Genomic DNA, 16,316 nt, shown 5'->3' on the forward strand with positions numbered 1-16,316 from the left:
CCTCAGGTCCTTTTAATAAATGAATGTAAGTCACTAACAATGTATTTTAGTATAAGAAATTACTCTATATGCTGACAGAACTATTTTATCTTATGGCACACAATCCTTAACCATCAATGACTCTTAAAACTATGATAAAATTTGTGTATTACTAAATACAGTATTTTAATTGTTAACATATGCAGTCTATTGGTGTTAAATATTTTTGAAGAATCTAACCTTAATTTAATACAAATATTTTTTCATGAACTTCCTAGTTCTCACAAGTTTAATGTTTTTATTGTTCCCACTAGTAATATTATGTCAAATACAGAATACATCTAAAAAATTACCAATTATATCACGAGAGCTTTAGGAAATTAGTAGCAGAATTTTACATTGGTTAACAGCCAAGTAAACATTACTGCTCAGCCCCAACACATGCAGATTGCTATACCAGGGATCCTGTCAAAATATACACCATTTATAGCTTGTTAAGTGCAGTTATCATAGAGCACAGTCCCTGACATCACACAGCTGCAGAGATGAATAAACAAAGAGGAACCTTTTCAGAAGTGAGTCTGGCCCAGGACCCAAACAGGCAGCAAAGGAAACTTAAGGGTAATAAAAGCTTCATTTCAGAAACCGAACAGGAAATATTCCAAGGAGAATTAAACCTTCAAAATGCTTCTCTGAATCATCAAGGGATTGATAAAATATATGACTGCCAAGGTAAGACATTAAATAGATCTTCAATATTATTGTTCTAGGACGTGCAGTTGAGTGCAGAAGGGTGGGGAAAGATTAGGGAATATTTTGCACTTATGACAATCAGAGTTCCTAATTGGGATCTAATATTCTAATATGAAATCAGAAGACTAATTTTATTCGGGCATTGTTCAACTGGAATCTGCGATCCACTCGTGGAGCATTATATTTACTGAAAGTGAAATGGCATATTCTGAGAGAAAGATTACCAGAGCAGATGTAGATTTAGAGGCCAGAGTTTATCGTTATGTTTCCCTGTGCATGTGGGTTCTCTTGTACGTAATCCTAATTGACTTTCTATCTCCTCTCTCAGTGCCTCTATTTCTCTCCCTGCAGGTTTACTGCCACCTCCTGGGGAGCTCACTGCTGAGGTCCTGGGAATCATTTGCATTGTCCTGATGGCCACTGTGTTAAAAACAATAGTTCTTATTCCTTGTAAGCGTATTCTTGAAAGATTAGAAGAGAACGTTTTAATTTAATGCTTGGAAGTGCCTCAAAATATTTCATACTGTTGAAGAATAGAACTCTTATTTTAATGTATATATTTGGACCCAAAAGTAATATGGTTATTCTGAACTTTTCACAACTATAATATAAATAACAAAATGATTGTAGAGAACATTTGTTTATTTTTTGCGTGTGTATTCTATATGTGTATACACACACACACAAAGATAGATATGTTTTCTGATTTCATAAGTCAGAGCCATGCTATAGGAGAAAAGTATTTAGAAAAACAAATTAATTTTTGAAAGTGGTTACATCAAATACTACAAGAGATGGTGAAGTTTTGTGCTAAAGTCTTTAAAAACATTTCTTTCAAAGATCTATTCATTTATTTGTATAGAAAAAGTTAATTTTATTAAAGATTGTCCCCATTTTAAATAACACACAAAGTTTCAAAGTGAGAAACCAAACTTGTTATGATTTATCTAGATATTAGTTTTTATAAAAATCATTTTAATTTTTCTATTACAGTCCTGGAGCAGAAGAATTCTTCCCCGAATACAAGAACCCAGAAAGGTGCATTTTTATTTTCAACATTCTGATATTAGTAGAATATATATTTTGTGTCTGTTTCAAGGCATGTAAAAGAATACTGGCATTTTTGCCAAAAAATAAGGCATAAAATTGAGCCATAAATATTTATAAACGAAGATTATAAGGCAGCATTTCCTTTTCTCCAATAAGTAGAAATACTTGTAATCATTTACCCTCTTTCTCCCAATTAACAGAAGTTTCCTACTGTTATAAGATGATATGAAATAAATAATTTTACTATCCTAAAAAAGCAGTTGTGTATGAGTGATGTTCAAGACGTGTAGAGTGTATTTTTGTTTGTTGGTTTGCTTTATATGGGAACACAATTAGGGGATGAGAGGCTAACCCTAGTCTGTGCACGTGTGTATGACTGACTGGGTTATTAAAAAGCATATATTTATAAGCCTGTAAGGATGCATAAATATGTCAAGCACATATATGTTTATACTGTTGCAAATATGTAAACTAATTTTTATTTGTAAACATTCATATTGTTCTGCATAGTAATTCGTATCTTTATTTAGCACATCATTGTGGCCATTGTCCTGGGGAGTGGATTACATATTCCAACAGTTGTTATTACATTGGAAAGGAAAAAAGAACTTGGGAAGAGAGTTTGCTGGCCTGTGCTTCAAAGAACTCCGGTCTGCTTTCTATAGATAATGAAGAAGAAATGGTAAGATGTAAATGTTTTAAACACTTTATGAAAAGCTTATTTCGGTCGATAATATATTTGTAGAAATCATCCATATGTGTGGGTATATATATTTAGCTTATATGTTTTCAAGTTTATGTAATATTTAATTGATTGACTTAATAATGTTTTAAAATTCATATACTGCTAATGTACTTTTGATTGTTTTCAGTTTTTGCTTTTCATGGAAAACCATGCTTCTATAAATGCTTTGAATCCACAATAAATTTTGCTATCTAATTTTATCAGGCATGATGTGATCTGGTCGTGCAGATTGATCACAAAGTGAATGAACTCATGTGATACAAGTCACATCATGAAATAAAAGTTTCCAGCTCTAGCAGTTCCACCCCTGTGTATGCCCTCATCACTTATCCTGACTCCTCTCCAAAACACTGTCTTGACTTTTAATGTTATAAATAATGTTTGCCTGCTTTTGAATTTATATAAAGGGAATCATACAGTGTGAATTTCATGTCTGTGTTTTTCACTCCTATCTGATATTTGTGCAATTCCTCCATATTATTGCAGTTATTCTGACGTTTGTTACTGTTCACTGCTGTACTATGTACAAAGAACACTAAGAATCCATTCAATCCTGTGTCTCTGGATGGGGAAGTGAGTCTCATGCCCTCAGGGCAAAGAGGACCCTGGGTGGTGCACTGGTAGTCATTGGGTTCCTTTGCCGATCCTCCTCACCCACATCCACCCTGATGTCTCTTGGTACGAGAAGGAAGCACTTCCTCTGGCTGTATTGGTAGCAGGTCTCCTGGTAGATCATCCTTGCCAGTTGTACCAGCCTTGCCTGGTGTTGCGAAGGGGACTCTCCTTCAATACAGAACAGGAGTGAGCTTTCCTGGGCCTCCTCCTATTGCCAGGTTGGGTGCAGGGAAACAGCAGGCTTAGGTCACCTTCTTCTGTCGTGTGGGGAACGTAAGATGCTCACTGGAACACTTGGTTGATCTCTGATGCTAGGGTCCCAGACAATTTCATCTTTCTCTTTCTGACTTTCAGAGTTCTCCATTGCTTTTGTCTTTCATTAATCCCAGAGTTTATAGTTGTTTTTAGTAGGGAGTAGCAGAGAGAGACGAGTCTACGTCACCTGGTCAGGACCACTGTTATTCCACCAAAACCGAATCAGATAAAAGTGAGGGCTTATCTAGTTAAAGAATGGTGTGGTACCCAGAAAACCCAATCTGTAGCTTCCATGTCATTTATTTCCAAATGACAACCTCTCATTTCTCTTCTAAATCTCCAACTCTGAGAAATATAGTACAAAAAATAGATTGATTTAGTCACAGTATCTGGAGGAATGAATGCACAGTATCAGGAAACTTATTTAAATCCTTACTGTGTTTATTCAGTCAATTGGGGTAACTATTATAATGCAAGAAGTAAAATTTCTTTATTAACATGAGAAGAAGAATAAAAGTACTAAGTACAAACGCTGAAGAGTTCATTTATATCAAAATTATAAACATTTATGAAAGTTTTTGCTACTGCAAAGTGGTTTTCAATTTTAATATATTTATAATGTTTTCATAATTATTATTTAAGTGAAAATTCTTTCTTTTCTTTTAGAAATTTCTGGCCATCATTTCACCTTTCTCATGGATTGGTGTGTTTTGTAACAGCAGTCATCATCCGTGGGTGACAATAAGTGGTTTGGCTCTCAAACATGAGTAAGTTGTTTTGTATGGCGCTACATAGCAATATATATATAAAGGATAAATTCAGAAGAATAATATGAATAAATCTATGTGGAATCATAGACATGAAGAAAGATGTGGAAAGTTAGTGAAATGTTGATACAAATATTTTAGAATAGACCATAGTAGTCTGTATATGTCAACCACCCGTTGGTCAGCTAGTAACTTTCTTGGTTATGAGATGGACCAGAAGTGTCTAATCTTTGGCTTCTGTGGGCCACATTGGAAGAAGAATAGTCTTGGGCCACACATAAAATACACTAACACTAATGATAGCTGATGAGCTAAACAAAAAAATTGCAAAAATATCTCAGAATGTTTTAAGAAAGTTTACATATTTGTGTTGGGCCGCATTCAAAGCTTCCTGGGCCACATGCGGCCCATGGGCCGCAAGTTAGACAAGCTTGAGATGGACTATCAGGGAATTGCAGTGCTTGTTTTCATTAAACAATCATCCTTATTTTACTTAAGAATATCTTCAAAGCACAATAGTAGTGCTGTTGGCATATTGCTTATAATTTTTTATTAGTAGTTATTGTTGTCAATCTCTTATTGTGCCTAATTTAGAAATTAAACTTTATCATAGTTATGAATGTGTAGAGAAACATAGTCTCTCTATGGGTTCTGTACTGTCTCCTGTTTCAGGCATCCACTGGGTTCTTGAAACATATCCCCTGTGGACAAAGTGGGACTACTGTATTGAGTGTTCAGAATAATGACTCTTACTAATATTATTAAAAATTTAATTACCCTTTTTCATAAAGTTATTTTCTTACAGTACATGGAAAATGCTTTTGTCTCATGGGTCGTTTGCATAAAACGTAACAGAAGTATGGATTTGTCTCCATTACAGGATAAAAGACTCAGATCATGCTGAATGTAACTGTGCAATGCTATCTGTACATGGACTTAAATCAGACCAGTGTGGATCTTCAAAAATATATCATTGTAAGCATAAGCTTTAGAATTAAAGCATTTGAGTTTGCAGTTCATCAGATAAATTTTATATTTGTTAAAATAGAAATGATATTATGATTGCATAAGTCTTAAAATGAATTGCATAATTTGCTCTAATGAGAAAATTCTAAATAAATTATTGAAATATAATACACACAATTTAAAAAGTACAGATATCCTGGCATTTAAGTCGGGCTCATTTTGCTTAACATGATGTTTGTGGCATTCAGCCTTCCTAAAAGTTGCATGCTATGTGGGTCAGTTTATATGAAGTATCAAGAACAAGCAAAACCATGGAGACAGAAAATAAAATAGCATTGCCAATGCCTAAGGGAGGTTGAAATAGGAGGTGTCCACTACTTGCTACAATGTTTCTTTGTGTCAGTGATGAAAACTTCCTAATTTCAGTAGTGGTGATGGTTGTAACTCTGTGAATATACTAAAAATCACTGATTTTTAATTATTTTAAGTGGATGAAATTTATGCTATGTACATGATACCTCAATAAAGCTGTCCAAAAAAAATATACCGTCCCAGGATTGCTTGAGTCTGCATTTAAAATACAAAAAAATTAGCCGGGCGTGGTGGCGGACGCCTGTAGTCCCAGCTACTCGGAGAGGCTGAGGCAGGAGAATGGCGTGAACCCGGGAGGCGGAGCTTGCAGTGAGCCGAGATTGCGCCACTGCACTCCAGCCTGGGCGACAGAGACTCCGTCTCAAAAAAAAAAAAAAATCTCTAAAGTAGTTTTTAAAGATTAGCTTCTTGACATTTCCAATCAATATCATATAGTGTCCTTCAATGTACTGGGTTCAATGTACTGGGTTCTCTTTAATTTCTCTCTATCATATTATGTATTTTGGGGGATTGAATCATACAGAAATGCAGATATTTTACATTCATGCCTTTGTAAATGGCATCCTGATTTTAACATTTCCTTTAATAATTTTTGTTACTGTAAATAGAAATACAATTGATGTCTGCATTTTGATTTTATATCTAGTTATTTCACTTATTTTACATATTTAAATCTATCATTTCAACTATAGATTTTTTCTGTGTGTTCTATATAAAGAGCAATTTTATCTGCAAATGGTCACACTTTTATTTTTTCTATCCACGTGCCACAACTTATGTTTTCTTCATTTATTTTCTCTGGTTAGTGCTTTATATCCATAGTTGAATAGAAGGTACAATCAAATTTTGCATGTATCATATGTATCGTTTTCTGGTTTTGGCAAAAAATAATTCAACATATTATTCATATTTACAAAGTTTGGTGTTTTTTTCATCATATCTTTCTTGTATTGTGGCAGTTTTATAATATTACTTTTTTCTAATAGATTTTATCAATTGTAACTTTTTTATTATTTGAAATGATATATGTTTTCTTTATATAACATTTTATAAAATAGATTAGTTTTATTTTTGTCAAATGTTAAACTAGGCTTTGTTTCCGAAACAAATCCATGCTGATCATTGTATATTGCCCCTTATAAAAATATCAGTGCATATATTATATCTAGGGTAAGATTTTTTTCTTCATCCATGTTCACAAGTATATTTGACCATGTTTTTATTTATATCTATGTACTTGAAAAAGTTTTGGTCTCAAGGCTATCTTGGGAAGATTTTCTCTTTTTTTCTATAACCTGGAAGCATTTGTTAAGAGTACTGCTTTAGCCATAAAAAAGGATGAGTTCATGTCCTTTGCAGGGACATGGATGAAGCTGGAAACCATCATTCTGAGCAAACTATCACAAGGACAGAAAACCAAACACCACATGTTCTCACTCATAGGTGGGAACTGTACAATGAGAACACTTGGACACAGGGTGGAGAATATCACACACCCGGGCCTGTTGGGGGGTGGGGGGTTGGGGGAGGGATAGCATTAGGAGAAATACCTAATGTAAATGACGAGTTGATGGGTGCAGCACACCAACATGGCACATGTATGCCTATGTAACAAAACTGCACGTTGTGCACATGTACCCTAGAACTTAAAATACAATAATAATAAAAAAGAGTACCACTTTATTTTTAAATGTTATCATTCACTAGTGATGCCATCTGAGTTTGCAGGCTATTTTTGTAGAAAAGTTTATGTCTAAACTGAATTTCTTCAGTACATGTAGGGTTTACTCAGATTTCTATTTGAGGTACTACATTTTGATAATGAGCATTTCCTAGGAATTTTCTATTTCATATGGACATTAAAATGCATTGATAATATAGTTTTATTGCCTGTCTAATAACTCTAAAGACCATAATGGTATTGCCATGTTTAAACTGGAAATAAAATATCTGTGCCTTTTCAAAAATCTTCCTTTAGTAGTCTTTTGTGACCATTCATCTTGATAATTTCTTTGGCCCATATGTTATTTTGACATATATTACAGAAGTAAAAACCATATAAGGTTCTCAGATTTTTGTTTGTTGACTTCTGTTGTAGGTAAAATATAGTTAGAATATTTTCTATGAAACTGGAAATGTTCTTCATCCCTCTGTAAATGTGGCTCATGTGGTGAGGTACTGGTTTTAAATATTATTTATTTTTATTAAATTAATGTTAAATTTGAATAACTACACTTCAACTATCTCCTAGCCAAGCTTGGCTAGTGGTACTACATTGAAATTGAGTATATGCGTGAGTGTGTGTGTGAATGTATTCATATGAGTGATGGTTACTTGTCTAGTTTAAATCTTTCTATAGGCTCACTGGCCTGTCTTCTATTAAGCATCAAGAGAAGAGTCTTTAAAATCCCATTTATAATTGTTTACTTGTTCACTTTATTCAATTATATGTTGAACTTGTATCAGGTATATGCAATGATAAAAAGTATATTACTAATGGTTTGGAAAATTAATTTATCATTATGAAGTATATTTCCCCAATTTCAGTAAATTTCATCTTGGCTTACTGCAGCCTCGACCTCACCTCCAAGGCTCAAGCGATCCTCCCACCTCAGCCACCAGAGTAGCTGGCTACAGGCCAATACCACCATGCTGGCTAATTTTTGTATTTTTTTGTAGAGACGGGGTTTCATCATGTTGACCAGGCTGGTCTTGAACTCCTGAGCTCAAGAAATCAACGCATCTTGGCCTCCCAAGTTGCTGGGATTACTGACATGAGCCACCGCGCCTGAGTCCTCATGTACCATTTAGCTTGTGTTTTAAACATCTACTTTTTCTGCCCGCCCTGTTTTTAACTAGATGACATTTTAAAAATTACTTTTCCCCCTCTGTATAGTTTGATTTAAGCATTAGTCATTTACAACAAATATTCCTATTAAAATGCAGACAGTTATGATTGGAAAATAAATCAATGAACAAGATAATGAGTGGTTTTTATATATTTCAATCTCTGGCATGGTAATATAGTACAATATTGTTTAATAATTTATTCTTCCCAGAGACACATATTTCAATGAAAGTTATCTGATTAATTTATTTAAAAAAAAACTGAATGAGAGAATTTTAAGAACCATCAAGAAGGTAAGTTGGGAATTTAACTTTGAGAATTGATGTCAATTACAATGAAGTGGAAGATGTATTTTCTCAGAATAATTAGTGAAAAATACATTAAATCCCTATTGGTAAGATTATTATTTTAAAAATTTGTCATCATATTAGCAGTGATATTATAGCGGTATATGATAAAGAAGTACATAATCCCAAGTTTTAGCCACCCTGTATAAATGTAGAAGTTAAACATCTAAGAGACTCTTTAAAAGGTATAAGATTTTAGTGTTTGTGATTGAGATGGAAACAACTGCATGGGTAGTAGTTTGTTCTCCCCAAATCTTGTTTACTATAAAAATAATTTCTAAAAATCACTTGAAAATGGACAAACTAAATGACACCCTAGCGGCTCAATCTCTTATATTCTGAGGTGTATGATGAGATAAACTGATTCAAAATGGCCCTAGTGTGAAAATTTCCTGTTCAAATCCGACGTGATACATTGATGAGGAATCTGCTTTTTGCACCCTTGCCTCACTCTGAGCTTTCACAGAGCAGTCTGTGAAGATCAGAGATATCTGGTTTTTTGTTGTTGTTGTTGTTGTTGTTGTTTTCGAGACGGAGTCTCGCTCTTTCACCCAGGCTGGAGTGCAGTGGCTCCCGATCTCAGCTCACTGCAAGCTCCGCCTCCTGGGTTCACGCCATTCTCCTGCCTCAGCCTCCCAAGTAGCTGGGACTACAGGCGCCCGCCACCACGCCCGGCTAAGTTTTTGTATTTTTAGTAGAGACAGGGTTTCACCAGATCACAGATATCTTTTGTGTCTTTAAGAGGTAACCTGACCTCTCCACTGAAGGGCGTGTGACTTTCTGACGACAGAAGGTATGTGTTGCTAGTCTCCTGTTTCTCTACTAGCTCATCTCCTCTAGTAGAAGACTGTAAATATTAAATGTGATGCAACAAGGTAAAGTTAATACAGAATAAAATCAAAGCAGAACTGTCTTTACATGAATAATTCAGGGTGAAAAACAACCCAAAATATAATATATGTTTGAGGATTTCTTAAAGTATTTACATTATTGCCTGTGGAGAATTAGTCAAGCACATGCATACATAATAATAGGTTTGTTAATCAATATAATTTAGAGTGAAACCGATAAATATGGTGACAGTGAAGAATTAATTTGAAATTTTATAATCATTATAGATGTAATAATACTTTATATTTAGCCCAGACTTTAAAAATGAATTTTTTAATGGATACATCAAATTGTGAATGTCAAACATAATTTCTCATACACATACTTATATTTAATTGAAGCAGATTTTATTTTTTTAAGAACATAATAATGAAGTAGTTTCCATAAAATGCAAATCTAAACTTAATTATAAATATAGGATGACCTAAAAAAATTGAGCCAGACAAACATTGCAGAAAGATGTACTACACTGACATGAGACTCCTACCTAATTAGTTATTTTACACACTCAGTATGAATTAGAAATAATGAAATGGCAATTGTGTTAAAAATAATTAAAATATCTAATATGTATTGAGGACTAATGTGTGCCAGGTTGTATGTTAAGTGTTTTATATACATTATACTTCATAAATTATTTTCCCCAATCTAGATTAGTAAATTGGGGTTGTAGACACCAAGTAACTTTGTAAAGGTTGTGCATTATGAGTTTCAAAGCTGTAATTAATTTTAGGTCTCACTGGCTACAGAGCTCATTGATTAGATTATTAAATTATATTTTCTGATTTATTACAATTACTTACACAACCAAAGTGACCCTCGCTGCCTTTTAAAACAACCACAGGATCTTTCTGAAAGTTCGAACTTAAAGTATTCTTTCATATATGGTCCAAACTTATATTTACCATTTTCCTATTTTAGTCATTAAATCAGTTACCAATAACTTCTGTAAAATAAACAGTTAAATCTTTTTCAATAGTATTTCGTTTATGCATAAGTTAATGTAATGTTTTACAAGGTATAAAATATTTCTTTAAAATTTTAACAATTTTTCTGATTTCCTCAATCATTCAGAATAAAAAACATTTGCCAAGACCTCATGCCCTTTTAGTAAATTAATGTAAGTCACTAACTTAATGTATTTTAGTATTAAAAGTTGTTCTATATGCTAACAAATTATTCCTCCATCTTTAGCACTCAATCCTTACATTAATGAATTTTAAAATTGTCATACAATTAGGGCATTTTATTTTCAAATTTCACCGCTTTTAGTTTTTTACACAGGTATTCTATTGGTGATAAAATATTCCTGTAGAATCTGATTTTAAATTAATGAAGATATTTATATTCGATTACTTCTTAGTTTTCACAAATGTATTGTTTTCTATTGTTCCCATTAATAATATTATGTCAAATATAGAATACCTTTTAAAAAATGACCTATTGTTTAAAGAGATTTCAGTTTAAAACTTTAGGAAATTAGTACCAGACTTTTATATTGGTCAACAGCAAAATGAACATTATTACTCAGTCTCCAACACATGCAGTTTGCCTATACCAGGGATCCTGTCAAAATATACACCATTTATAGCTTTTTAAGTGCAGTTATCATAGAGCACAGTCCCTCACATCACACAGCTGCGAAGATGAATAAACAAAGAGGAACATACTCAGAAGTGAGTCTGGCCCAGGATCCAAAGAGGCAGCAAAGGAAACTTAAGGGCAATGAAAGTTCCATTTCAGAAACCGAACAGGACATATTCCAAGTAGAATTAAACCTTAAAAATGCTTCTTTGGATCGTCAAGGGAATGACAAGACATATCACTGCAAAGGTAAAACATTAAATCTTCAATATTATTGTTTAGGATGTGCAGTTGAATGCAGAAGGGTGGGGAAAGATGAGGGAGTATTTTGCACTTGTGAGAATCAGAGGTCAAAGTCAGGATCTAATATTCTAATATGAAATCTGAAGCCTGATTTTATTCAGGCGTTGTTCAATTGTAATCTGTGATCAACAACTCATGGAGCATTATATTTACTGAAAATGAAATGGTGTATTCTGAGAGAAAGATTACTAGAGTAGATATAGATTTAGAGGACAGAGTTTATCGTTATGTTTCCCTGTGCATGTGGGTTCTCTTGTACGTAATCCTAATTGACTTTCTATCTCCTCTCTCAGTGCCTCTATTTCTCTCCCTGCAGGTTTACTGCCACCTCCAGAGAAGCTCACTGCTGAGGTCCTGGGAATCATTTGCATTGTCCTGATGGCCACTGTGTTAAAAACAATAGTTCTTATTCCTTGTAAGCGTATTATTGAACGATTATAAGGGAACTTTTCACTATAATGATTGGAAGCTCCTTGAAACATTTCATAATAATGAGGATTAAAACTCTCTTTTTAACGTATATATCTGAACCCCAAGATCATATAGTTCTTCTGAACTTTTCAAATTTATAAATAACAGAATAATTGTAGAAAACATTTGTTTATTTTTGAGTGTGTGTTAAATATATATGTATATATGATACACACACACAGAGATGTATTCTGATTTCGTGATTCAAAGACATGTTTTAAGAGAAAAAATATTTAGAAAAACAAATTAATTTTTGAAACTGGTTAAATCAAATACTATAAGAGATGGTGAAGTTTTATGCTAATGGCTTTAAAATATTTGTTTTAAAGATCTCATTACTTTGTTTATTTTTATAGAAATGTCATTTTTATTTCAAATTGTTCCAATTTAAAATAATTTTAAATTTTGTATTTCAAAGTAAGCAACTGAAATTATTATAGTTTATCTAGATATTAATTTTGTAGGAATTACTTTAATTTTTCTAGGTATTGGAGTACTGGAGCAGAACAATTTTTCCCTGAATAGAAGAATCCAGAAAGGTAAATTATGATTGTCAATGTTCTGATGTTAGTACTGTTTATATTTTGTCTCTATCTTAAGGGATGCAAAATGATAATAAAATGTTTTGGGAAAATAAACTATAACACTGAGCCATAAATGTTTATAAAATAAAGATTATATGAGGGCATTTCCTTTTCTCCAATATTAAGTAGAAATACTCAGTTAAAATCATTATACCCTCTTGTTGCATTTAATTAACTGAAATTTCCTACTACTATAAGATGATGAGAAAAATAATTTTATTATACTTGAAAAGCAGTTTTGTTCAGTGATGTTTAAGACGTGTAGGGTGGATTTTTGTTTGCTGGCTTGTTCTATATGGGAACACAGTTAAGGGATGAGAGGTGGACCTTTTATTGTGCATGTGTGTATGAGTGACTAGTTATTTTAAAATATATATTTAACAGCCTATGAGAATGCATAGATATTGTGTACCTATATGTTTATAGCTTTGCAAATATATAAAATAATTTTCATTTGTAAACATATTGTTCTGCATAGTAATTCATATCTTTATTTAGCACATCATTGTGGCCATTGTCTTGGGGAGTGGATTACATATTCCAACAGTTGTTATTACATTGGTAAGGAAAAAAGAACTTGGGAAGAGAGTTTGCTGGCCTGTGCTTCGAAGAACTCTGATCTGCTTTCTATAGATAATGAAGAAGAAATGGTAAGACGTAAATGTTTCAACACTTTACTAAAAGCTTATTTCTGTCAATATCATATTTGTAGAAATCATCCATATGTTTATACATATATTTACTTCATATATTTTTAAGTCTGTGTAATATTCAATTGACTTCATAATACTTTTATATTCATATACTGTTAATGCACATTAGATTATTTCCAGTTTTGCTTTTCATGGAAACCCATGCTTCTATAAATGTTTTTATCGCAAAATAAATATAAAGAAAACTAAGCATGTCATGGTCATGCATATTGATCACAAAGTGAATGGATTCCTGATACAAGGCAGATCATGAAATAGAAGTTTCCAGCCTTCCTCACTTTTCCTGCCTCCTCTCCAAACCTTTGTATTGACGTTTACTGTGATAAATAAGCTTTGCCTGTTTCTGAATTTATGTCAAGGGAATCATACAACGTGCATTTTCATGTGTGTCTTCTTTTACTCCTATATGATATTTGTGCAATAATGCAATTAGCTGTTGTTTGTTACTGTTCGTTGCTGCATGATGTACATAGAACACTTACAATCCGTTTAGTCCTGTGTCTCTGGATGGGGAAGTGAGTCTCATGTCCTCAGGGACAAAGAGGAACCTGGATGTGCACGTGTAGTCATGAGGTTCCTTTGCTGATCCCTCTCACCCGCACCTACCCTGGTGTCTTTTGGTTTGAGAGAAGCAGCACTTCCTTTAGCTTCTAATTGGTAGCAGGTCTCCTGGTAGATCATCCTTGCCAGTGGTACCAGCCTTGCCTGGTGTTGCTGGCAGGACTCCCTTTCAATACAGAGTGGAAGTGGGTTTAGCTGAGCCACCTCCTGTTGCCAGATTTGGTTCTGAGAAACAGAGGACTAGATCACTTTCTTCTGCTGAGTGGGGGACTGAAGATGCCCGGACACTCTGTTGATCCCTGATTCTGGGCTCCCAAACTATTTTGCCTTCCTCTTTCCACCTTACAGAGTTTTCCGTGTGTCTCTCATTGCTTGCAGAGTTTAGAGTTGTATTTAGTAGGGAGTAGCAGAGAAAAAGGTGTCCATGTACCTGGTCAAGACCACTGTTATTCCACCAAAAGGAAATCAGATAAAAGTGAGGGCTTATCTAGTTAGAGGATGGTGTGGTGCCCAGAAAAGCCAATTTTTGGCTTCTGTGTCATTTATTTCCTCAATGGCAACCTTTCAATTTCCTTCTAAACTTCAAGAAGGAAAAGTTCCACTATGAGAAACATAGTGGAAAAATACATTTATTTAATCAGAATATCTGGAGAAATACATGCACAGTATCAGGAAATTTATTTCAGTTCTTACTGTGTCTGTCTTACCAACACAAGCAACCGTTAAATTATATGAATCACAATTTTGCTTACTAAAATAAGAATTAATGTACTAAGTATAAAAATTGAAGAGTTCATTTTAAGTCAAAATTACAAAAATTTGTAATAGTTTTTACACTATAAAAGTTGTTTTCAAGTTTACTATTTTGTTTAAGGTATTTATTTTGTTTTGAAAATTAAGCATCCTATGAAAGAATGTATTACCTGCACTTTTAAAAATTAATAAAAGTTTAGAATTCTAAGAAAGCACCTAAAAATTAATAAAATCTTTTATAATTATTATTTAAATGAAAACTTTTCTATTTTTCATTAGAAATTTCTGGGCTCCCTGTCAGTTCTCTCATGGGTTGGCATCTCTCGTAGTAGCAGTGATCATCCATGGGTGTCAATAAATGGCTCAACGTTCAAACTGAAGTAAGTTTTTTGAATGATGCTATATAGTAGAAGATATAAAAGGACAGGTTCAGAATAACATTATGAATAAATTTAAGTGCAATTATAGCCATAAATAAAGATGTTGAAAGTTAGTGAAATGTTGTTATAAATATTAAAGAATGATCCACAATTACGTTTTCTGTGGTTTTAGTTACCCAGGCTCAACCACAGCCAAAAATATTAAAAGGAAAACTCTAGGAAGAAAAAATTCATGAGTTTTAAATTGTTCACTGTTCTGAGTAGTGCGATCAAATCCTTTATATAGTGTATGGCTCCATCTCACCTGGGACATGAATCATTGCTTCGTCCAGGATACCTGCACAGCCTAAGTTCCCTGTCCATTAGTCACTCAGCTGTCTCAGTTATGAGATCGACTAAGGCGATATTGTACCGCTTGTGTTCAAGTCACTCTTAGTTTACTTAATAAGGGCCCCAAAATGCAAGAGTATTTATGCTGGCATATTGTTATAATTGTTCTTTTTCATTGTTATTAGTTTGTTTTAATCTCTTACTGTGCCTAATTTATAAATTAAACTTTATCAAAAGTATGTATATATAGCTAAAACACAGTATATATACAGTTCAGTACTATCTATGATTTCAGACATCCACTGGGGGTCTTAGAACATATCCCCTGTGCAGATGAAAGGACTACTTCATACAGTTTTCATATTACCAACTCATAATATTATTATATGGAAAATATCATCTGTTTTTATAATGTTCTTTTCTTACAATTTGTGGAAAATGCTCTTGTTCCGTGAATTGTCCCCATACAATCTAACGGGATTATGGATTTTTCTCCATCACGGGATAACAGAATCAGATATTGGTAAACATAACTGTGTAATGCTGCACTCATCTGGGCTTAAATCACACAGATGTGGATCTTCACAACTATATAATTGTAAGCATAAACTTTAGAATTAAAGCAACTGAATTTGGAGTCTGTTCAGGTAATTTTAAATTTCATAAAATGGAAATAATATTTTGATTGAAAAAGTTTTAAAATAAATTATGTAATTTGTCCTAATAACGAAAAAGTTTTTCAAAATCAGTTATTGAAATGTAATATGCACACCACTAAGTACAGATATTACTGCTGTTGTGTCTTGCTCGTTTTACTCAACATTATATTTGTGGCATTCAGTCTTTCTTAAAGTTTCACAGTATGCAAGTGTGTTTATATAAAATACCAATAATAGACAATCCCATAGAGACAGAAAGTGGAATAGTGGTTGCCAATGCCTAAGGGAAGGTTGGAATAGACAGTGACTGTTTATTGTTAATAGTTTCTTTTTGAGATGATGGAAACTTTCTAAATTTCAGTAGTGATAGTCATAACTATGAATATACTA

The 16,316-nt window shown here is 33.3% G+C and overlaps 2 protein-coding genes across 5 annotated transcripts; both read left to right on the forward strand.

Annotated features, from left to right (window-relative positions):
- The first annotated feature begins 479 nt into the window (after positions 1-479).
- Positions 480-8,481, forward strand: KLRC2 (killer cell lectin like receptor C2). 4 transcript variants are annotated; one of them, XM_055280665.1, is made up of 7 exons: positions 480-711; positions 1,084-1,182; positions 1,726-1,770; positions 2,313-2,464; positions 4,064-4,164; positions 5,045-5,139; positions 8,182-8,481. In XM_055280665.1, coding segments are annotated over exons 1-7 (681 nt in total). In that variant the 5' UTR covers positions 480-524; the 3' UTR covers positions 8,184-8,481. The 4 variants fall into 4 exon arrangements, with proteins under 4 accessions (XP_055136640.1, XP_055136638.1, XP_055136639.1 ...); XM_055280663.2 differs by lacking the exon at positions 8,182-8,481 and having other exon boundaries at positions 501-711; positions 5,045-5,715; XM_055280664.2 differs by lacking the exon at positions 8,182-8,481 and having other exon boundaries at positions 525-711; positions 1,084-1,188; positions 5,045-5,664.
- Positions 8,482-11,234: 2,753 nt separating this feature from the next.
- Positions 11,235-15,882, forward strand: LOC129483369 (NKG2-C type II integral membrane protein-like). Its single transcript, XM_055280667.1, has 6 exons — positions 11,235-11,421; positions 11,792-11,890; positions 12,441-12,485; positions 13,029-13,180; positions 14,837-14,932; positions 15,766-15,882. The coding sequence occupies exons 1-6, from the start codon at positions 11,235-11,237 to the stop codon at positions 15,880-15,882; spliced, it is 696 nt and encodes a 231-aa protein (XP_055136642.1).
- The last annotated feature ends 434 nt before the right edge of the window (positions 15,883-16,316 follow it).

This window comes from Symphalangus syndactylus, chromosome 5 (genome assembly GCF_028878055.3).
Source record: "Symphalangus syndactylus isolate Jambi chromosome 5, NHGRI_mSymSyn1-v2.1_pri, whole genome shotgun sequence".
In the NCBI taxonomy this organism is placed as follows: domain Eukaryota; kingdom Metazoa; phylum Chordata; class Mammalia; order Primates; family Hylobatidae; genus Symphalangus; species Symphalangus syndactylus.